The sequence below is a fragment of the Arachis duranensis genome, chromosome 4 (assembly GCF_000817695.3).
Source record: "Arachis duranensis cultivar V14167 chromosome 4, aradu.V14167.gnm2.J7QH, whole genome shotgun sequence".
In the NCBI taxonomy this organism is placed as follows: Eukaryota; Viridiplantae; Streptophyta; class Magnoliopsida; order Fabales; family Fabaceae; genus Arachis; species Arachis duranensis.
This window is the reverse complement of record NC_029775.3, coordinates 52,235,252-52,258,076: the sequence shown is the minus strand read 5'-3', so window position 1 is coordinate 52,258,076 and position 22,825 is coordinate 52,235,252. Positions and strand designations below refer to the sequence as shown.

The 22,825-nt window shown below is 40.8% G+C and overlaps 1 protein-coding gene across 1 annotated transcript; it reads right to left on the bottom strand.

Moving 5' to 3' along the window:
- Window positions 1-1,199: 1,199 nt before the first annotated feature.
- Window positions 1,200-1,598, bottom strand: LOC107484251 (uncharacterized). Its single transcript, XM_016104861.1, has one exon. It carries the CDS (start codon window positions 1,596-1,598, stop codon window positions 1,200-1,202), a length of 399 nt encoding a protein of 132 aa, XP_015960347.1.
- Between the last annotated feature and the right edge of the window lie 21,227 nt (window positions 1,599-22,825).

Below are 22,825 nucleotides of genomic sequence, written 5' to 3'. Positions count from 1 at the left end.
GTTTTGTGAAAAGCAAGCATTTAGAGTAGTAGATTAAAAGAAATCCAAAAATAGTGCACAATGCCATATGGGCGTTTCACAAACACATAGCATGCATGTTAAATAAGGTATGGAAAGTAGTAAATTGAACATGCATGTAACCCTATAAAAATAATATATAACTGTTAAACAAGTCCTAAACAATCCACAAGCAACATATAAAAATAATGACCCAAATAAATCTCCAACACCGATAGGAGGAAAAAGAAAGAGAAAGAAAACATGGATAGGGAAAGTAGAAGAGAAAGAAAAAGAAAACATAAAAATAAGAAGAAGAATGAAAAAGTAGGGAGGGAAGAAGAGAAGAAAAACCTTGATAATGGTGGTGAGAAAGAGGGAGTAGAAGGGAGGAAGAAGGGAGAAGGAAGAAGGGGAAAAGTAGGATTGGGGTAAGAAAAGATAAGATAATCTGGCAGATTTGAATGAGTTGGGCAGCGCAAACGACGCGGACGCGTGGGTCACACAGTCGCGCGGACACCTCTTGAATGTGGTGACGCGGACGCGTTGGTCACGCGGACGCATGACATGATTTGCGCTAGTGGCGCGAGGGCAACTTCTCGCTCGCACAACTCTCTGTGTGAAACATGCTTTGCCAAATTTAAGGGTGATGTGGTCGCGTGGTTGACGCGATCACGTGGATGGCCAAATTATGAAAACGGCGCGGTCACGTGAGGCACGCATTCGCGCGGCAGGGCTTGTGTGGCTAGCACAGGTTCAGCCCAGCTCCAGCGCAACTCACTGCCATACACCCTTTTACGTCAAATTGCAGAGCCATGCGTTCGCGTGGTTGACGCGGACGCGTGGGGAGGCCATTTTACAAATGACGCGATTGCGTCATCCACGCGGTCGCGTGGGTCAAATGGTGCTAGGGGCACGCCTCCCGCCACACTCCTTCGTAACTCTCTGCTTCTTTTCTTCAATGTTGCGAAGGCACTATGACGCAAGCGCGTTAACGACGCTGGCGCGTCGCATGCCTTAATCCCTTTTTTTTATATATGCAATATGCAATATGCGGATGAGATGCAAAATATAGGCATTAGTACTGAGAAGAGTTATTGACGAAGGAAATTAAGGAGAGGGGAAGGAACGATCATACCATGGTGGGTTGTCTCCCACCCAGCACTTTGCTTTAACGTCCTTAAGTTGGACGCTCCACTAGCTCAGTCATCTGCTGTGGTTGGATCTTCCAAGAGGAAGATCTCCAGTTCCTGGTTTCTCGCCATCTTTTCGCTATGGAATAACTTCAAGCGAATTCCATTGACTTTAATAAGTTCAGAGCTTGAAGGATGGCTCAAGTGAAAGACTCCGTATGGTTCCACCCTCTCTATTCGATAGAGACCATCCCATCTGGATCTCAGCTTGCCTGGCATGAGCCGCATTCTGGAGTTGTAAAGGAAGATTAAGTCCCCAGGTTGGAATTCTCTTCTCTTGATATTCTTGTCATGCACAGCCGTCACTTTCTCTTTATACAGCCTAGAGTTTTTATAAGCTTCTAAGCGAATGTTCTCTAATTCTTGCAGTTGCAACTTCTGTTCAGCTCTGGCTCTCTCATAGTCCATGTTGCATTCCTTTACTGCCAGAAGGCTTTGTGTTCTAACTTAACTGGGAGATGACAGGCTTTTCTATAAACTAAGCGGAAAGGACCCATCCCAATCGGTGTCTTGTATACTGTCCGATATGCCCAAAGCGCATCTTGGAGCCTGGTGCTCCAATTCTTTTCTATGAGGCTTGACTATCTTTTGTAGTATGCGCTTTATCTCTCTGTTAGACACCTCTACTTACCCATTAGTCTGAGGGTGATAGGCTGTTGATACTTTATGAATTATCCCATGCCTCTTTAGTAAACCTGTTAGTCTTATGTTACAAAAGTGAGTGCCTTGATCACTCACGATTGCTCGTGGTGATCCAAAGCACAAATAATATGGTTTCTAACAAAGGAAACAACAGTGTTAGCATCATCAGTACGGGTAGGAATTGCTTCCACCCATTTAGAAACATAATCTACAGCTAACAGTATCTAAATGTGGCCATAAGAATTTAGAAATGGACCCATGAAGTCAATGTCCCAAACATCAAAAATTTCACAGAAAAGCATAATTTGTTGAGGCATTTCATCCCTCTGGGATATATTACCAAATCTTTGGCATGGAGAACAAGATTTACAAAGGTCAGCAGCATCTTTATAAAGAGTAGGCCACTAAAATCCACAGTCTAAAACTTTCCTAGCAGTTCGTTGAGGACCAAAATGTCCTCCACTCTCAGATGAGTGGTAGGCCTCTAAAATGGACTGGAATTCTGATTGAGGTACACATCGTCTAATTACCTGGTCAGCACCACACCTCCATAGATATGGATCATCCCAGACATAGTATTTGGACTCGCTTTTTATCTTGTCTCTCTGATGCTTAGTAAAATCGGGAGGAAAAGTGTGGCTAACTAGATAATTAGCTACAGGTGCATACCAAGGAACTACATCAGATACTGCCTATAAGCTATCAAATGGAAGATTATCATTGATAGGAATGAAGTTATCTGTAATGTGCTCAAGGCGACTCAAGTGGTCAGCCACTAAATTTTGGTTACCACTCCTATCTTTAATTTCTAGATCAAATTCTTGCAGCAGTAGCATCCAATGTATTAGCCTTGGTTTAGACTCCTTTTTTGCTAATAAATATTTGAGAGCTGCATAGTCTGAGTACACTACTACCTTAGTACCAAGTAAATAGGCTCGGAATTTATCAGAGCAAAAACAATAGCTAGAAGCTCTTTTTTAGTAGTAGTGTAATTAGATTGAGCAGCATCTAAAGTCTTAGATGCATAAGCAATTACAAAAGGGTCATTACCTTCATGTTGAGCTAGTGCTGCTCTTACTGCATGATTGGAGGCGTCACACATGATTTCAAATGGTTGGCTCCAGTCTGGTCCCCTCACAATCGAAGCTTGAGTCAAGGCAGTCTTTGGCTTATCAAACGCTTGTTTGCAATCCTCATTAAACTCAAACTCAATGTCTTTCTGCAGTAGTCTGGATAAGGGTAGTGCGACCTTACTGAAGTCCTTAATGAATCTCCTGTAAAAACCTGCGTGGCCAAGGAATGAACAGACTTCCCTCACAGAGGAGGGGCAAGGTAAACCAGAAATAACATCCACCTTTGCTGGGTCTACAAAGATACCAGTATCAGAAACAACATGTCCTAGAACAATGCCTTATTTTACCATAAAATGACACTTTTCAAAATTTAAAACAAGTGTTGAACTAACACACCTGTCCAATACTCTAGATAAACTATCCAAGCAAAGGCTAAAAGAATTACCATATACGCTAAAGTCATCCATAAAGACTTCCATACAAGTCTCAATAAGATCAGAGAAAAGACTCATCATACACCTTTGGAAAGTAGCTGGTGGATTGCATAAGCCAAAGGGCATTCTTTTATAAGCATATGTCCCAAAAGGACATGTAAAAGTAGTCTTTTCCTGATCTTCAGGAGCTATATGGATTTGAAAATAACCTGTATAACCATCTAGAAAGCAGTAATGGGATTTACCTGACAGGCGATCTAGCATCTGATCAATGAATGGCAAGGGATAATGATCCTTGCGAGTGGCTTGGTTGAGACGCCTGTAGTCAATGCAAACTCTCCATGCGTTCTGCATTCTGGTTGTTAGAAGTTCTCCTTGCTCATTCCTTATTGTTGTGACTCCAGACTTCTTGGGCACTACTTGTACTGGACTGACCCATTTGCTATCTGAAATAGGGTAAATGATATCTACTTCAAGTAGTCTGGTTACTTCCTTTTTGACAACTTCTAAGATGGTGGGATTCAATCTTCTCTGAGGTTAACGGACAGGCTTTGTTCCTTCTTCTAAGAATATTCTATGTTCACAAACTTGAGGGCTGATGCCTACTATATCCGCCAAGCTCCATCCAATTGCTTTCTTATGCCTCCTCAATACACTAAGCAGTTGTTCTTCTTGTTGGGAAGTGAGCTCCCTTGCAATGATAATTGGAAACTTCTGTTTGTCCTCAAGGTATGCATACTTGAGGTGTGGAGGAAGGGGCTTTAATTCCATTTTTCGCTCATGGTTTGGTTCTGGATTATCTGGGCTGGTGAAAATGGTAATGAATCTTCAGTATGTTCAGAGGGTGTTCTCACACTTGGATCGTGCTCCATGTGGTTCTCTTCCATCTCTTCCTGGTGAGTTGCAGCTATAATTTCATCAATGATGTCACATTGGAATATGGAGTGATCTTCTGGGGGGTGCTTCGTAGCTTCATCTAGATTGAAGCTCACTGTTCTGCCATCTACCTCAAAGGAATAGGTTCCCAAAAAGGCATCCAGCTTGAATTTCGAAGTCTTCAAAAATGGTCTCCCAAGCAGAATTGACGAAGGCCTTCCTGAGTTATTTTGGGGCATCTCCAAGATATAGAAGTCAATGGGAAATGTGAGCCCCTTAATGCTCACTAACGCATCTTCAGCAATTCCAACCACTGTGATAATGCTTTTATCTGCTAACACAAAATGAGCTACCGACCTTCTTAAAGGAGGGAGCCTTAAAGCATTATATATAAACAAGGGCATAATACTCATGCATGCTCCTAAATCACACATACAGTCAGAAAATATTACACCTCCAATGGTGCAGTTAACCATGCATGGGCCTGGGTCACTACATTTTTCAGTTATATTTCCTATTAAAGCAGATATAGAACTACCTAAAGGAATAGTTTCTAATTCATTAATTTTATCTTTATGTATGCACAATTCTTTTAGAAACTTTGCGTATTTAGGTACTTACTGAATAACATCAAAAAGGGGAACAGTTACCTCAACCGTTTTGAAGATCTTTACCATTTTGAGATCAAGTTCCATCTGCTATCTGGATTTCTTAGCAAGGTGTGGAAATGGAATAGGAGTGTCGTCTTTTACAGCTTCAGCTTGCTGGGGATCTGCATTCCTTGGTTGGGCTGCTTCTGCTTCAGCCATGCCTTGTGCTTCGTCTTCTTCTTCAACATCCTCTACCTCAACCGTGTCCGCAACTGGGGGATGTTCTGGCAGGCTTGCTTCCTCAGAATTCCTCTCTTGCAGTGTGGTTCCAGATCTTAGGGTAATGGCATTGATGCCACCCTTGGGGTTGGGCAATAGTTGAAAGGGGAATCCACCAGAGCTCAAAGACTGGTTGTTAGAGTTATTCAGTGATCCAATCTGTGAGACAAGGGCTTGCAAGGTAGAGTTCAAACCATTTAAAGTAGAAGTAAGGTTATTTTCCATGGCCTGCTATCTCCGATCAATAGATTGTAGTAACTCATCACTAGAATATGAAGAGGGATAAATGATCTGAGAGGTCTGCTGAGATGCTTGAGGCTGCCTTAGATAAGGTGCTTTGTAGGCCTAATTCTGATTCTGCTGCCTGAAGTTGTTATTGTTATTCCACCTCTGGTTTCTATTGTTATCTCTGCCTTATCTGTTATGATTGTCCCTCCAATCCTGGTTAAAATTATGTCTCCAACCTTGGTTGAAATTGTCTTGCCATCCATGGTTGTAGCTGCCACCTTGAATTTATCCTTGATTGGGGCGGTCATAGAAGTTATGAGTGGCTGCCACAGTGTTATCTTCCTGTTGGAATTGTGGACATTCATCAGTATAATGACTGTAATCGGCACAGATCTCACATACTCTCTGGCAAACCAACTGTTGGCTTTGCTATGGTGGAGAAGGCTGAGCTTGCTGTTGACTCAATTGCATCTGCTTCAGTAAGTTTGTCATTTCACACATGCTCTGAGTTAGAGCAGTAGTCTCTTTGCAAGAGGATACCTCTGCAACAGCTCTTGACCGACTTTGTTTCTGCCTGTGATTCCTAGTAGATTCAGCTAAGTCGCTGATCAATTGCTATGCCTCATCAGTAGTCTTGTATTTTTTTATAGACCCATTACTAGCACCTTCCAATGTGGTCTTATCTTAAGGCTTTATGCCCTGTGTAAAGTAGCCGAGCAACACTATCTTGTCAATCATATGGTGGGGACATGCTTCCAGAAGATTATTGAAGCACTCCTAATATTCGTAGAGAGTCTCAGATTCGTCCTGAACAATCATGGAAATATCTTTCCTCAGTTTTATAAGTAACCTCAGCTGGAAAGAATTTCTCCAAAAATTCTCTTCTAAGCGTATCCCAGTTAGAAACAGTTACTCCGGGTTGAGTGTAGTACCACTCTCTTACCTTTTTCTCAAGAGAGAATGGGAAGGCTTTTAACAGAATAGAAGTTTCATCAACACCATTATGCTTAACAGTAGAACAAGCTGTCTGAAAATCCCTAAGGTGCTTGATAGGCTCTTGAGCAGGTAAGCCATGAAACTTGGGCATCAAGTTGAGTAGTGCAGTCTTTATTTCAAAATTCACAGCCACCGCTGCGTGGTGCACCTGATACGGCTACAGTGTAAAATCAAGGGCTCCAGCCTCCTGGATAGTGACTCTCCTAGGTGTTGCCATGACACCTGCACGTAAATCAATTGAATCAGTAGAAAGGGAGCTTGTTTCTTCCTTAAATGACGTTTCAGATTCGTCCTCGGAGAGGACTAACCGACGCCGATATTGCCTTATACGTGCAATAGTTCTTTCAATCTCAGGGTCAAATACTGGCATGCTTGGATCAAGAAGTGAACGTGTCATTCAATGAAAGAAACATGCAGCTCATAGTAGCAAAATAAAAAGAAAAATGAAATTATATAAATTCCAATCAATAATTTAGCACACTATTGCAACTCCCCGGCAACGGCGCCAAAAATTGACGTAGGCGAAAATTGGCAGATTAAGAATTAATTAGAAAAATGGTGTTGCAAGTACAGTTCTTAATCCGCAAAAATCCACTTATCATTTTAGAAAAGAGTTGTCACAAATTTTAGAAATAAAATACTGGGAGTATGAGTCCCAGGTCGTCTCCCAACGAATTGCAGAAAAACGTGCTACTTTAACAATCAGAGGTTTTCCAAATGGGTTTTGAGTTTGATGAACAGAAAATTAAATTAGAGAATTTATATGATTTAAATAAAAATCTTGATCGGGAGAAGATTAATTAGAACTTCTATCCTTGTTGGAATTTTGTCAAGATCAATTAATAATTAGCCATTGTTTTCATTTAGTTAACCCTCAACGAATGAAGGAAAGTTAAATTAAAAGTCAACTTCTATTCACAATTCCTAATCATCTCCCTTGGGAAGGATTAGAGTTAGTGACTAACAAGCCAACCAATAATGAACCAATTACAATTGAACTCTTGAGTATTCCAACTCAAGGTTATCCTTTTAATTAACTCCCAATCAAGTTGGGGAACTGCTCCATCATCATAAATATTGACTTCACAAAATTAATGGGAAAAATAAAAAGAGACATAATAAACAATAATCAAAGAGATTAAGTAAAAGTAAAAATAGTCTTGTATTAATGAATTCTGAAAATAATCCAATATCAACTCTGGACAAATTAAGAATATGGAAGAGTAAATGAAAAGTAAATAACAAACTATAATGACTAGTTCCGGAGGTAGACTCTTCTCAAAAGCCAAAGCCAAAAAATCTTCAAATCCTAAATTATGGATGTAAAAAGAGAAACCTAGGGGAGGAGTAAAATCAGATCTAAAAACTAGAAATTATGCGGAATCAATTGTTCTCCATGTCTCTGCATGTTCCCTGGCTCTAATCTGTGTTTCTAGGCCGAAAACTGGGTTGAAACGCGGCCCAGAATCTATGGCAGCGACTTCTGCAATTCTGCAGATCACGCACATCACGCGACTGCGTCGTCCACGCATTCGCTTCACTCAGCGTTTCCCGTGCCATGCGTGCGTGTCGTCTACGCATTCGCGTCACTCGTGCAGCTTCCAATCCACGCGGTCGCGTCAGGCATGCGAGCACATCACTGTGATTTCCTCCATTTTGCGCGATCGCGTGAGCCATGTGCCCGCGTCACTTCTCGCTGGTCATCTCCTCAATTCTTTGTATTCCTTCTATTTTTGCAAGCTTCCTCTCCATTCCTTACACCATTCCTTCCCTATGAAGCCTGAAACACTTAACATACAAATCACGGCATCGAATGGTACCAAGAAAAATAAAAATATACAATTAAAAGGTCTTTAGGAAGCAAGTTTTCAATCATAGAATATTTTTAGGAAAGAATTGTAAATACATGCAAATCATATGAATAAGTGGGTGAAGACTTGATAAAACCACACAATTAAACACAATATAAATCATCAAATAGTGGTTTATCAGGCGCTCACTGCGCTCCATGAAGTGGAAAAGACGCTGAACCAAAAGATAAGTCGGCTGGGGTACTGGTGGTGGTACTACGGGTGCTGCTGGTGCTGATGTCCTGGTACAGCTGAGGAAGAAGAGGATCCAGCTCGTGCTGCTCTGGCTTGAGCTCTAGATGCACGCCGAGATGGAGGCTTCTCATGCACCCACGTATCCCACGGAATAACATCCTCCTTGGCACCGTTGTCTGGGGGTATTGGTGACACGTCATCATCTCTCCATGGGGCACCGGCTTGCTCAGTCATCCTAATGACCAAAGTAGAAAAGGGAAGTATGCCATAGACATGTGCTCACCACATGTATCTCCTGATCAACCGGGGGAATAGTCCTTCCCCTCTAGAACACAACCGATCAGGACGAGCATGTCCATCGGAATTTCAGAAAAATAGGTAGTAGGCATGACATAGATGGCAAAAATCTACTTCCAAGTCCTAGCTTCTCTCGATAAGTGAGCAAAAAGTATCCCTTTGGGTTTCTTATTATCGGCATCCATCACCCAAGGGGCATCTGGTGTGGCTATAACACATCTCAGAGCCTCATATTCAAAAGTCATGCAATACAGTGCTACCTCCGCTTACTCATAGGCATCTGTGGCACCGGTCTTAGGTAAACAATGTAATGCATCCTCAATGGCAGCTTCTGTAACCAAAATTTTCCCGCCACGTACATAAACTGAATCAAGGGTCGCCCTGAAGAAGTCATACTAGAATTGTTTGACCCATGATGTGTTTATCCTTCCCAAATCTCTATCAACAAAGCCTAGTCCCTTCCCCTGAATACGGGCCTCCATGGAGCGCCTCAGATCGGTGCGGATGGCTAATTTCTTCTCAATGTTCAAATTCTTCTTCTAATAGGTTGGGAAGCGTAGTTCACAGTACAGGTTAGGAAACCTGTTTGTGTCAGTAGGCAGGAGCTGCTGGTTCTCTTTGTCCACTTCCTTAAGGGGGTTCTTGGCATAGTTGGCATAAGGAGAAAGAGTAGAGGCTTGGGGTGTCTTCCTCTTCCTAGAGGTGACCTTGGCTTTCCCTCTGTCGGACATCCTGAAAAACAGATATTGCAGGATATAAACACTTAAGGCAAGTAGAGGAAAGAAAGCAAGTAATCACATATTCATAAAGTGAGTTAAAAGGACGATAACTTGGAATGCAAGCAATCAAGAATCAGAAGACAATTAAAGGCATAAACCAAGAATTCAAGCAATATATGCATAGTGCTTGTTTATTAAGCTCAATAAGCGTCATACCCCAAAAAGAATGGTTAAAGTGTTAGTTGAAAAACTAAAAGGAAAAATTAGTTGGTTAAGCAAGTTAGAAGTTAGAAAAGTAATTCAAAAATTAGTGGTATGACGGTCATTGGTTTAATCAAAGTAGATTCACAAAGTATGAAAAACAAGCACACTCACAATCATGAGGAAAATGTAGTCATTAACGATGAAATATGAAATTTTGCATAAAAGCACCGAATTGAAAGCAAATCATCAATCAATGTCATGGTCACTAAGTGTGCAATACTTGGAGTAGGAAGGATGAAATATGTACTAGTGTAACCAAAAGCTAGTTGGAAAATAATTTCTCAAGGGTTACACTAGTGGAATCGACCAAGTATTACAAACAATTTGAACCATATTCAAGAAAGAAAATCCAAGTTAAGGTCAAATGGTAAGCGCAATATGAGTCGAAAAGCATTTGATTCAACTTGAAAAGTGAAAGCACAAGAGGGTTCAATGCATATCGCGGGAATTAAAATAAAGAACGGAATGCTAACCACAATAACCCAAGACTCAAACTTGGTGCAAGCCAAGTAAATCTCAATTTGAAAAAGTGCCAAGTTCAGTTCTAGGTACAAATTTGAAAAAACAAAATAGTTTCTGAAAATTTGGGCAGCATTCCGGCAGTAATTTGGACGTTTCCGGATAGCAAAAAGCAGCAAAAATAGTAATATGAATCCAAGAATACATAGATCATGATAAAAATATGGATCTTATATGCACAGGCAGCATCAAACATAATCAAACAAGGAAAGTACAGCAAGGCAGCAGGAAAACAAAGCATATAAAATAGAAATTAGCACAGCACTGGCATCATGTACACAGAACAACTCATCAACCATCACTCAGCAAACAAGGATCATTCAGAAAATAAACATGAACGGAGCACTTATCAGGCATAGAATCCTCTAACCACATTCTAACTACCTAACCACATGCATATCTAACTATCCTAAGCTAAACAGATTAATCAACTAAGCTAACTAATATTAACAACCAAAATTAATTGAAACAGTAAGAAAACAGAGCAATAGAGGCAGAGGATGGCGAATCTGGGATGCAGAAGTAGAATAGAAAAGAGAATGGAGGGGGAAGATAGTAGAGCCGCCCAGTAGTGGTGGCGGCGTAGAGGAGCTCGCTGCGGAGCAGGAGGTGGCGCAGGCAGGGGCGCCAAAAATAGAGCAGGAGGGAAAGGCAGAGATGGTGGACGGAGCAGTAGATGAAAGGGGTGATAGAAAGGGGTGATAGAGGTTGATGGTTGTGGGTGGAGGCATAGAAGCTTCACCGACGACAATGGTGGATCTTGGTGGTGCCTGGGCGAGAGAAGGGGGAAGGTTGATGCGAGAAGGGGGAAGAAAGGAATAAAGGGGAAGGAAGGGTGGTGGTTGCTCGGCGGTGGTAATGGCTCGCCAGAGTATAGCCGGTGACGGCGGATGAGGGTGGTAGTGAAGGTTCAACAATGGTGGTAAAGGAGTGAAGAAGAGGGAACGTTAGAGAGAGAGGGGTGGAGTGCGCGACTGCGCTAGGATTGCTCGCGTCCTTGGGTTATAAACGCATGCGCGTACAGTGCGCGTCTGCGTGGGTGAGCAAAAAAGGAATGGGCGCGAAGGCGCCACGTTTGCCTGAGCGTGGATGGGTATGTGTGCATGGACACAGATGCGTACCATGCGCGTTCGCGTGGGTTGAGAGTTGGGCCAGAAGCATGGTGCTGGCCCGGAGTTAGCGCAACTCTCGGGTCATGAGAATTGGTGCCGCATCACCACATCGACGCGTACACGTACTGTGCGCGTCCGCGTGGGTGGTGGCTTGTGTGAGAAGCTTAATGTTGGCCCGATGGTTGCCTAACTCTTGGGTATTAAGTGTGATGCTGCATCCTTTCATCGACGCGTACGCGTACAGCGTGCGTACGCGTCCCTGCCCTTTTTCTTTTTTTCATAACAGGAACATTAAAAATAGCCTAAAATCTCCCTACCACTACTTACAACATACAACCAACTACGAATACAAAATTAACAAAAGCTTATTTTGGTTTTGAAGCTTTCCAACGACTAATACGTATGAATTGCATGTCAAGCAATCAACAACCAAATTAATAAAACAAATATATGAAAGGAAAACTACCTACAATGGTGGGGTGTCTCCCACCTAGCACTTTTAGTTTAAGTCCTTAAGTTGGACATTTGGGAAGCTCTTTGTCATGGTGGCTTATGCTTGTACTCATCCTTGAATCTCCAAGGATTTTTGCTTCTCAGTTGGGTGACAGAAATTCCAACCGTCTTCACCAAGCTTGGGCAAAGTTCTACCTAAGATATGAGCTCCCATAGTTGGTCTTCATGTTGCGAACTGGGATCCCATATCTTGTTTTCGCATCGGTCTTCAAGTTGAGCATCACGATTCTTCCATCCGGATGGTTGACACATAGAATTCTCTTTAGCACACCAAGTTCTTTTCCAAGACCCACACATGGTAGCATTCTTCCAATCATGGTCCCTATGTCTTGAAAACTTGACTACAATGAGCCTAATACCAAACTTCCAACCACTACACAACTCCTTTTTACTCTTAGTTCTACAAAGAGCTCTAAGTTGACCATTGATGACATGTCATAATATACCTATTTTTCTATGCTTTTTCATACAAGAAATTGATGATTTGTGCTTAAATATTGAATGCTTTTGTACTTAATTGGTATATTTCCTTGATCTTTTAATTTTATAAATCTTGTAGGAAATAAGAAGAAAAAGAAGCAAAGAAGCACAAAAAAAGGAAAAAAAAAGAGCTTTGGGACACACTTTGAAGTTGGAGCACACTTTGGAGCCTTAGGCCGCGCTTTTAAAAGCATGGCCCATGAACAAATTAAAGGAGAATAGGCAATCAGCACACACTGCCCTGCTCTTGCCAAGGGCAGGGCAGAATCGTGATGCAAAGTAAGGTTGGAAGCAAGAATTTTCGCTAAGGTAAAATCTGGGCGCTCACAGCATGACCATGCCTCCTTCAAAGGGCTATAACTTGAGCTACAGACGTGTAATTGATGTGCTTCCAGTTGCGTTGGAAAGCTGACATTCAGAACTTTCCAACGATATATAGTAATCCATATTTGGCATACAATTGAGGTAGGAACGAAAGGCATCTTTAAGGGCCAAAAATAAGCAAAAATAAACCAATGTGCTTCCACCAAGGTTCGAAGCTGGAGCCTCACCCCAAAGCAAAGTAGCGCTCATTTATCTGCTCTGCCCTCTTGGAGAGCAGGGCAATGTCGTGCTCCCTTCGTGAAAAATCAAGAAGAATTGCTCCCCCAAATGTTTTCACAAGGGTTTGAACTTGGGAACTCTCCTTGGCGCACACAAGCATGAGCGCATGACACGGCCAGCGCACACATTGGCGCATAGCTTTGACGCACGGGCAGGGAGGCAAGGCGCACCAAAGCAACATTGCCCTGCCCTCCACAAGGGCAGGGCAGCATCCTGACGCACCAAGCATGCACGCAACAAGGGCCGCACACACCATTTCCTGCTCTGCCCTCCACAAGGGCAGGGCAGCCTCCGGGGAGCAAACACTGATGGGCCAAAATTCAACCAAAATTCCATTTAAATTCAATTCCTCTCCAAATTGAATCAAGGCCAACCAAACCCATTTCTCCTCAAATCCAAAGCAAGCAAAGCCCATATCATCACTCAAAGGCACATGGATCAATTAAATTAGGATTTTCATTTTTGTAATGTGTTTTAATTTCATTTTCATTTTTCATTTAGTAAAGCCTATATAAAGGCATCAATAGAAGCTGAATGGGAGGCTGGCTCCACGAGGGAGCATTAGGATTAGAGAGCTCTCTCTTTTAGTTTTCCTTGCTTTGTTTTGAATTTTGGATCAATAATTGAAGGAATTCTGTTTCACTTGATCTGAAATCTCTTTGTTCTTCTTCTGCATTAAATATAAGTTTCCTTTATTGTTTTCATCTTCTTTTTCTTTTGCAAATTGTTCTCTGTTGAATCAAGGAAGGGCTTGAGATCTAGACTTGTTTTCTAGTCTCTTTGATCCCCCTGAGATCTTGAATTTCTTTTCTGAATTTCAAAATTGAGTTAAATTTTGTTTCTGTCTTGATCAAGTGAGCAATTGAGCTCTTGGCTTTCCTTCTGTTTTTACTGTTTCATTGAAATTTGTTAGTTTTACTTTTCATGCAATTTACTTTTCTTGCAATTTAAGTTTTAGCTATTTTACATTCTTGTTATTTAAGTTTTATGCAATTTTACTTTCTGCAACTTTAAGTTTCATGTATTTATAATTCTGTTGGCTACATTTCATCCAATACCCCTTTAATGTTAGCTTGACTAAACTAATCACCCACTAAAGTTGCTTGATCCATCAATCCCTGTGGGTTCGACCTCACTCTTGTGAGTTATTACTACTTGATGCGACCCGGTATACTTGCCGGTTGGATTTGTGTGTTGGAAATTTGTTTTTCCACAAAACACCCATCAACCATCATTTCAATCAAACCTTATTCAAGTGCAAAAGTAAAGCTTAAGGATAGAAATTTTACCCACTTGAATGTTGTGTTGGATGGTGACTTAGGAAGGGTGATTTCGCCAACTTAGACAATGCAAAGTCTACTCCCTTATGCTCTTCTTAGTGATTTCCACCTCTTGACAACTTTCTTCAAAATCTTCTTGCTTGTTGACTTTTTCCAAGTCCTCCTCATCATCAATCGAGTCAAACTTGGGAGGTTGTGTGAAATCCACTTCAACATCGGCTTCACATTCATTGGAAGAGTCTTCTATGAGATCACCAATATCATTTGGTGTTAAGTTGTCTTTAATAACTTCAACTTCAAATTCCATGGGAGAGGATTCCATTTTGGATAGGAATTCATTAATGATGGAATCTTCCTCTTGATTATCCTCTTCAAAGTCTCCAACTATAATATGCTTTGGAGGTTGTACACCCTTCTCAACACCAACATTAAGTTTCTTGGGGAGAGGTTCTTGAGGTTCCCATGGTGGTTCCGCATCTCCTAGGTATTCAACCACTTTTTCCTTCTCTTCAACAATCATAGCTTCCTCCAATTGTTCCAATACAAAATCTAATTTCTCACTCTCCACCGGAGCTTCTAATATCTCTTTCATACTTTGCTTTTCTTTTGATCTTTCGCATGTGGCCATGGAAGTGTCTTGAGTGTTCAAACATTGGTAGGCTAAAGTGTGCACTACCTCGGTCAAGTTAGCCACAAATTCTAATGCATTCCTTTGCATGGTCTCTTGTCTTTGAAGTAGCAAAGTGAGAGAATTATCCATTGGGACTTGGGGTGGATAGGAGGGTTCATCATTTTGGAGAAAGGGTTCATCATTGGAAGGTGGTTCTTCTTGTTGGAAATATGACGGTGGTGTGTATTGAGGTGGTTCTTGATAGTAATTATGATAGGGTTGTTGTGGTTCTAAAGGTTCTTGCCCATATTGGTCACAAGGATGTGGTATGCATGATTGGTCATATGATGGATATGAATCATAGGAAGGTATTTGGTAAAAAGGGGCTTGTGAGTATGTGACGATCGGACTTTTTTCGGTAAAGAATTTCACAAAAATAATCACGTTCTAAGTATAATTTCTAAACCAACAGAAAATCCTTTTGTACAAAAGTTTGGTTGTCACAAGTAACAAAACCCAATAAAATTTATAACTGAAGTATTTAAACCTTGGGTCGTCTCTCAAGGAATTACAGGGAGGTATGATTTATTATTGGTTATGGAAAAGTATCTTTTGGGTTTTTTTAAATAGGGAACAGGAAAATAAACTAGCAATAAAGTAAAATAATTATCATGAAAACCATTGCAAGGTATAAGAACTGGAAATCCCATCCTAGTTATCCTTATCAGGTATGACGAAAATTGTTTATTGCTCCCACTTAGTTAACTCTTACTAAATAAAGGAAAGTCAAGTGGACTAATCAATTTGATTTCTCAAGTCCTAGTCAACTCCTATGGAAAGACTAGCTTTAGAGGGATCCAAATCAATCAGCAAATTCCAATTTTCAATCAACAGCTAAATTTGATAACTCAAGTGTCACCAATTACTCAACCAAAGCAAAGGGAGAAAAATCCAAATTATTTATATCATAAATAAAAGAAAGAAATCATAAATCTAAAATACCTCAAATTATATTAAATATAAAATCGAATCTAGCATGAGAATTCATAAATCAAAGTAATAGAATAAATAAAAATAGAAGAGAAACCAAAGTAAAGAAACATTGAACCTGGAATGAAGAAGAAGTAATCCTAACGTAAGAGAAATCCTAAATCCTAAAAACTAAGAGAGAGGAGAAAGCCTCTCTCTCTCTAGAAAAACTACATCTAAAGCTAAAATTGTGAATAATGAATGTTGTCCTTTTGAATGGATGCATTCCCTCACTTTATAGCCTCTAATATGTGTTTTCTGGGACGAACACTAGGTCAAAAATAGCCCAAAAATCGCTCCCACGATTTCTGATACGTCCAGCACGCGGCAAAGTCACGCGTACGCGTCGTCTACGCGTACGCGTGGATTGAGTTTTCTCCAGGTCACGTGTGCGCGTGATCCACGCGTGTGCGTCACCTATCTTCAGGGCAAATAATGGAAATTCTATATCGTTGTGAAGCTCTAGATGTTAGCTTTCCAACGCAACTAAAACCGCGTCATTTGGACCTCTGTAGCTCAAGTTATGCTCGATTTAGTACCAAGAGGTCAGGCTGGACAGCTTTAGCAGTTCCTTCAGTTTCTTGTATTCCTTCCACTTTTGCATGCTTCCTTTCCATTCTCTAAGCCATTCCTGTCCTGTAATCTCTAAAAGCACTTAACACACATATCACGGCATCAAATGATAATAAGAGGGCATTTAAACATAGCAAATTTAAGGCCAAAGAAGCATGTTCTTAATTATAGCACAAAATTAGGAAGGGAAAATGTAAAACCATGCAAATAGTATGAATAAGTGTGCAAAGGCTTGATAAAAACCACTCAAATTAGCATAAGATAAACCATAAAATAGTGGTTTATCAATCTCCCCACACTAAAACATTAGCATGTCCTCATGCTAACCTCAAGAGAACTAAAAGAGTGAAGAGGAATGGTAGGATGTATGAAATGCAACCTATTTATATGAATGCAACTATATGAAAAATGCTTTTACCTACTTAGTTAAAAGTAAACAAATCCTTCAAGAAGAAAAATGAACTAGATCTCACTAATTCAAATCATAAAATAAGGTACATGTAAACTTGCAAATGAAAATAGCTCATGAAAGCTGGGAACAAGGAATCGAGCATCAAACCCTCACTGGAAGTGTATACACTCTAATCACTCAAGTGTTTGAGGTTCGATCTCTCGGTTCTCTACTAATCTTACATTCTAAGACTTGCTCTTCTTCTACCAATCAACATAAATTTAATGCACAAATACACAAATCAAGAAGTGTTTTGAGGGTTGTAATGGAGTTAAGGTAAAGGTAGGATTGTATTTGGTCAAGTGGACTAAAATCTGAATCCTTAATTAACCTAAACTTCCCACTTAACTTAGGACAATCCATATAATCATAATATAAAATCAATAACTACCCATTAACTATGTTTACTATATATTCATGCATTCCAATTTTTTAGTACAGTACATATGCATTGCTATCACCATTTACTTTGGGGCATTTTGTCCCCTTTTTATTTATTTATTTTTTTTTTGCTTTTTTTTCTCCTTTTTTTTTTTCTCTTTCAATTTTTCTTTTCTTAATCTATTTTTTTTCTTTCCTTTTTCAATGCATATGATTAAGATATTGAATGCATAAACATGTTCTTAACATTTTTCACATTTTCACACCAAGTCTAACATACTCAATTCCCAAACCAAACGTTTCCAAACCCACTTTTCCCACACTTAATTCATGAGCACTTTCACTAATCTAAGCTAATCAAGGATTCAAATTAAGGACATTATTGTTTTTTGCTTAGAGTTAGTGATGAGCTAAAGTAAAGAACAAAGGGGTAAAATAGGCTCAACATTGGTTTGCAAAGGACAATGAAAGGGTAAGGCCATATAGGTATGTAAGCTAAGTGAAACAAGGCCTCAATCATATAAGTATATGCATACATTAAACCATGGAAATATAGAATCAAGCAAGATATAGTTCACAATTTTAGAGAGAACAACACACACCAAAAATAAAATATATTGGTTGGTAAAATGCAACCAATCAAGTAGGCTTAAAATCTCACAGGTTTTGTGTGTTTGAGCTCTAAACCATGTTCCAAAATAATATTTCTTCAAACAAGTTCAATAAAAATTTCAATTCAAATTAGTGAAATGCTATAGAAAGTTTCTTGAAAAGAAAATGTCACTTCAACCAAGGAGTGGTAAAATATGCACAAAATTAAGCAAACATGCAATCAAACATGCAAATGCAACAATGAACTAACAAAGAAAAAATAAAAATTGGTGTTGAGAAGAAGGTGACTAACCCACGGAGATTGGTATCGACCTCCCCACACTTAAAGATTGCACCGTCCTCGATGCATGCTAAGATGTGCAAGTGGAAGTGTTTTTTTTTTCAACTGATGCCTTTCTCCAAAGATGGTGCAGCGGACTTGTTTATTGCTTTAGTTAGAAATTTTTCCTTTTTCCACTTAGTGGCCATCCTGAAAGAAGAGAAAAAGGAAGGAAGCAAATATCTGAAAAGAAATAAAACATATGTGGGCTAATGCCAAATAATAAGGGTCTCAACTACATGGTAGCTACAACATGTGAGAAAAATAATAGAAGCACAGAGCATGTCAACTAAATAGCAAACAAGTCAAGAAACACCCATAGTAATGCAAGAACTATGCAACAATTGAGTAAGAAAATTTTAACACCAATGTGAAAACAACAAATGTAGAAAAGAAGAAGAGTATAAATAATGAAGTTAAAATTTCATGAATGCGAGTATGCAAATGTAACAAATAGAAGAAAAGAAAGGGAATAAGGATGAGAGATGAGAAGAAGAGAGTGGGAAAGGAGGAAAGAAGGAGAAAAGAGTAAAGAGAGATAAAGAAAAAGAATGGAGAATAAAGAAGAAAGAAAAAGAAAGAAGGAAATTAGTATTTGGAAAGATAAGATAAGAAGAACAGGGCTACGCAGGGTTCTGGGCATGTTGCGCGCACGACGCACACGCGTGCTCCATGCGTATGCTTGGGTTGCGCAGAGAGGGAGGCGACGCATAAGCGTCGCTCACGCGTACGCGTGACCATGTTTGTGCTGCTCAGGCGAGGCAATCGTGGCACTTGCACAACCCTCTATTCATTTTGGGATATGTGCCAAAATGTCATATGACGCGTGCGCGTCAGGCACGCACACGCGTGGAAGCATATAATTTAAAATTGACGCGCACGCGACAAGGAGGCGTATGCGTGATGTAATTTATGCCTTGGGCACAAAGCCAGCACCAAGCCAGCCCAACTTTCGGCCAATACACCTTTTACGTCAAATTCGCAAGGTCATGCATGCGTGTCTTTAACGCGTACGCGTGGAGTGCCAATTTCTCAGACGACGCGTACGCGTGAGGGACGCGCACGCGTGGTGTTGCTTGTGCGATTGGCACTCTTTCTGCACTGTTCCCACGCAACTCTCTGCCAATCTTTTTTTATGGAATATGCAGATGCAAATGTATAATGCAGGTGAATATGCAGAAATTATGAATGAGCACTAGTAAAAATTAAATGAAATAAGATTAAGAATAAAAACGAACGATTATACCATGGTGGGTTGTCTCCCACCTAGCACTTTTAGTTAAAGTCCTTAAGTTGGACAATTGGTGAGTTCTTTGTCATGGTGGCTTGTGCTTGAACTCTTCCTGGAATCCCACCAATGCTTGTAATTCCAATAGCCTCCGGGGTCCCAAACTAGGCTCATAAAGCCTTCAAGCAAGTCAAAGCAGGTGACAAGGCCCAAAGAATGTTGATTTCTGGATTGAATTCCGGGGTCCCAAACCTTGCTTTTGCACCCGTCTTTGTGTTGATCATTATTGCTCCAACCAGGTGGTAAGCAACTAGAATTCTCACTGAAGTGTCCAAAAAACTTCCTAGACCCATTCAATTGAGCTCTACACCAAACCTTACACTTCAATTTGGAGAATGCAACCATGTTGAACCTTACTTGACAACTCTTCCCACTAACGGTCTTCCTTTTACTCTTAAAGCCACAGAGAGCTCTAAGTTGACCATCCATCTCCAGTAGCCCATATTCAAGTGGGAAAGTAAAGGTCAAGGATAAGAATTTTACCCACTTGAATATTGTGTTGGACGGTAATCACCTTGGGAGAGGTGTTTCTAATGATCTTGCAAGCTCCACTCCCGTGTGCTCTTCTCTGACAACTTTCACCTCCTTGCAAGCCTCTTCAATTTCAACTTCTTCCTCTTGGTAGCTTTCTTCCAATTCAATCTCCTCTTCATTGCCTACCAAGGGCATGAGAGGTTGTGCTTCTTCTTCTTTAATCTCCATGTCAAGTCCAATGGGAGAGGATTCAATTGTAGATAAGGATTCATCAATGATTGAGTCCATCTCTTGATCAACCTCTTCAAAGTCTTCAACCATGATATGCCTCAGAGGTTGTACACCCTCCTGAACATCAAATTCAAATGTCTTGGAAGGAGGCTCTATGACTGGACTTTCCCATGGAGGTTCCGCATCTCCTAAGTCTTCAACCACTTCTTCCTCTTCAATAATTACAGCTTCCTCCAGTTGTTTTAGCATAAAATCGTACTCCTCCTTGATGATTTCCTTTCTATGATAACTCCCTTCAATTACTCTTTCATCTTCAAGGGTCTCTCCTACCTCCACATTTTGGGCCTCCTCTTGCTCCTCCGAAAATAAGGTCGTGTGTAACCGATCCATCGCGATTGCATCCCTAAGACGATCCCTTCTTGATACGTAAAAATTTAGATTTCACGTATAACCGGCAAGTATACCGGGTCGTATCAAGTAATAAAACTCACAAAGAGTGAGGTCGATCCCACGGAGATTGGTAGATTAAGCAACTTTAGTTAAATGGTAGATTTAGTCAAGCAAACATAGTTTTGATTTCATGAGCATTTTGATTTTTGAACATAATTGCAAGAATTTAAATGGCAAAGAATGTAAAGAACTAGAGGAGAGAAATAAAATGGAAGTAAATAACGGAAACTTAAATTGCAAGAAACTTAAATGACATCAAAAGTAAATTGCAAGAATGTAGAAGGGAATTGGGCAATGGGTATCCAAACACTAAGAGTAAAAGAAATGAAAATTAATGATAGAGAGAATCATTAGGGATCAGAGATGCAAGTTTTCATGAATTGATGTTAGTCAAATCCTTCTCAATCATGGGGTATAGATCCATGGCAAATGGGTGATTGAATCCCAATCTCTTGGTGATTCAATCTCTCTCAACATAACCAATTGCCACTCTCGTGATCTAATTGTTCATGAGAAGAGATGAAGCTCAATTTTAATCCAGCCACACAATTCCCTTAATCTCAACCAAGGAGAGTTACATCTCACATACTAACCAAGGTGTGTTAATTAAGGAAATCATGAAAGGATGAACTCTAAACTGAATTATGTGGCTCATTCCTCAAATTCACCACATAATTCATATAGATTAACCCCTCTCTCGATGGTGGTTGAATCTTTGAAGAACAAGAGTTCCCTCTGTAGATCAACCACTAGAATTGAGGAGGAAAAGATGAGTTCACCAGTGCATTTCAACAAGCAGAGCTCTTCCCCCTAATGAAAGTGGGGTTTAGTGAGTCATTGCTCCAAATTTAACAACAATTGACATAAATGAAAATTAAACTAAATTGCAAAGAAAGATGAAGAAGAATAATGAAATGCTTAAAGCTCTAGAAATGAAGAAGAGAAGTTCCAAGAAGAACCCAAAAGTGCTCTCTGGGTATCCTCCCGGAAGTGCTAACAAGTAAAAGTGCTCAAAGTATGAAAAAGTTCTAAGTGTCAAAAAGTGTAAAAAGTCCCCCCAAAAGTACATCAATCTCTTCTATTTATACTACTCCCAAAACTTCTTTAGAGATCTTCAATTTGGGCTAGCAATGTGGGCTTTCTCATTGTTGAATTCTTGGTTTAATTGAAGAAGTTGCTGGCCTTTGTGAGGAATAGGGGAAGCAGAGCAAGTTGGCAATCATTCTGGCCCATTGAGGGGCGTTATTGGCAACAACTCCAGGCTTAATGCACGTTGGCAACGTGCATGGTGTTTTCCTGGAGTGAGACTTTCAGACTTGGGCGTTGCTAGCCCAAGTTGTTGCTAACAACTTGCTCTTCCACTACTTTCATGCTAAATGTAGCACAGAATTTGGGTGTCAATCCTCTACTTCAATATGGACTATTATACATCATTGGAAAGCTCTTGATGTCTTCTTTCCAATGCCACTGGAATCACCTCATTTGGACTTTTCTAGCTCAAGTTATGCTTCCTCAAAGAAGGTAAGGTTAAGCTGCCAAGTTGTTGCCAAAAACGCACCCATTTTGCCAAGTTAGCAACGTGCCCGTGCCTAGCCTCCCAAAGCAGGGAAATGAGGCTGGCGTTGTTGCCAAAAACGCACCCTTGCTAGCACGTTGGCAACGTGCTCGTGCCCCCCTCCAGGGCTCATCTCTAGCCTTCAGTTTTGCTTGTCACGTTGCCCTCAAACACGCCTTTGGAAGCTGGCGTTGGCAACGTGCTCGAGTGCTTCTTCAAGTGAGCTTCCTTGCCACATTTTGCTTGCTGCGTTGCCCTCAAACACGCCTTTGGAAGCTGGCGTTGGCAACGTGCTCGAGTGCTTCTTCAAGTGAGCTTCCTTGCCACATTTTGCTTGCTGCGTTGCCCTCAAACACGCCTTTGGAAGCTGGCGTTGGCAACGTGCTCGAGCCTTCCTCAAGGCTCTATGCTTGTTGCTTGGCGTTGTCCTTGAACACGCCTATGCTTCCTGGCATTGGCAACGTGGTTGGCACCCTTCCTGGCGTTGGCAACTTGAGTGGCACCCTTCCTGGCGTTGGCAACTTGAGTGGCACCCTTCCTGGCGTTGGCAACTTGAGTGGCACCCTTCCTGGCGTTGGCAACTTGAGTGGCACCCTTCCTGGCGTTGGCAACTTGAGTGGCACCCTTCCTGGCGTTGGCAACTTGGTTGGCATCCAAGACTTGGTGCCTAGCCAAGCAACCATTCCTGGCGTTGCCTTAGAACACGCCAATG

Coding starts and splice junctions, on each gene's coding strand:
- LOC107484251 (XM_016104861.1), bottom strand. CDS start 1,598: ATGGACTATGAGAGAGCCAGAGCTGAACAGAAGTTGCAACTGCAAGAA.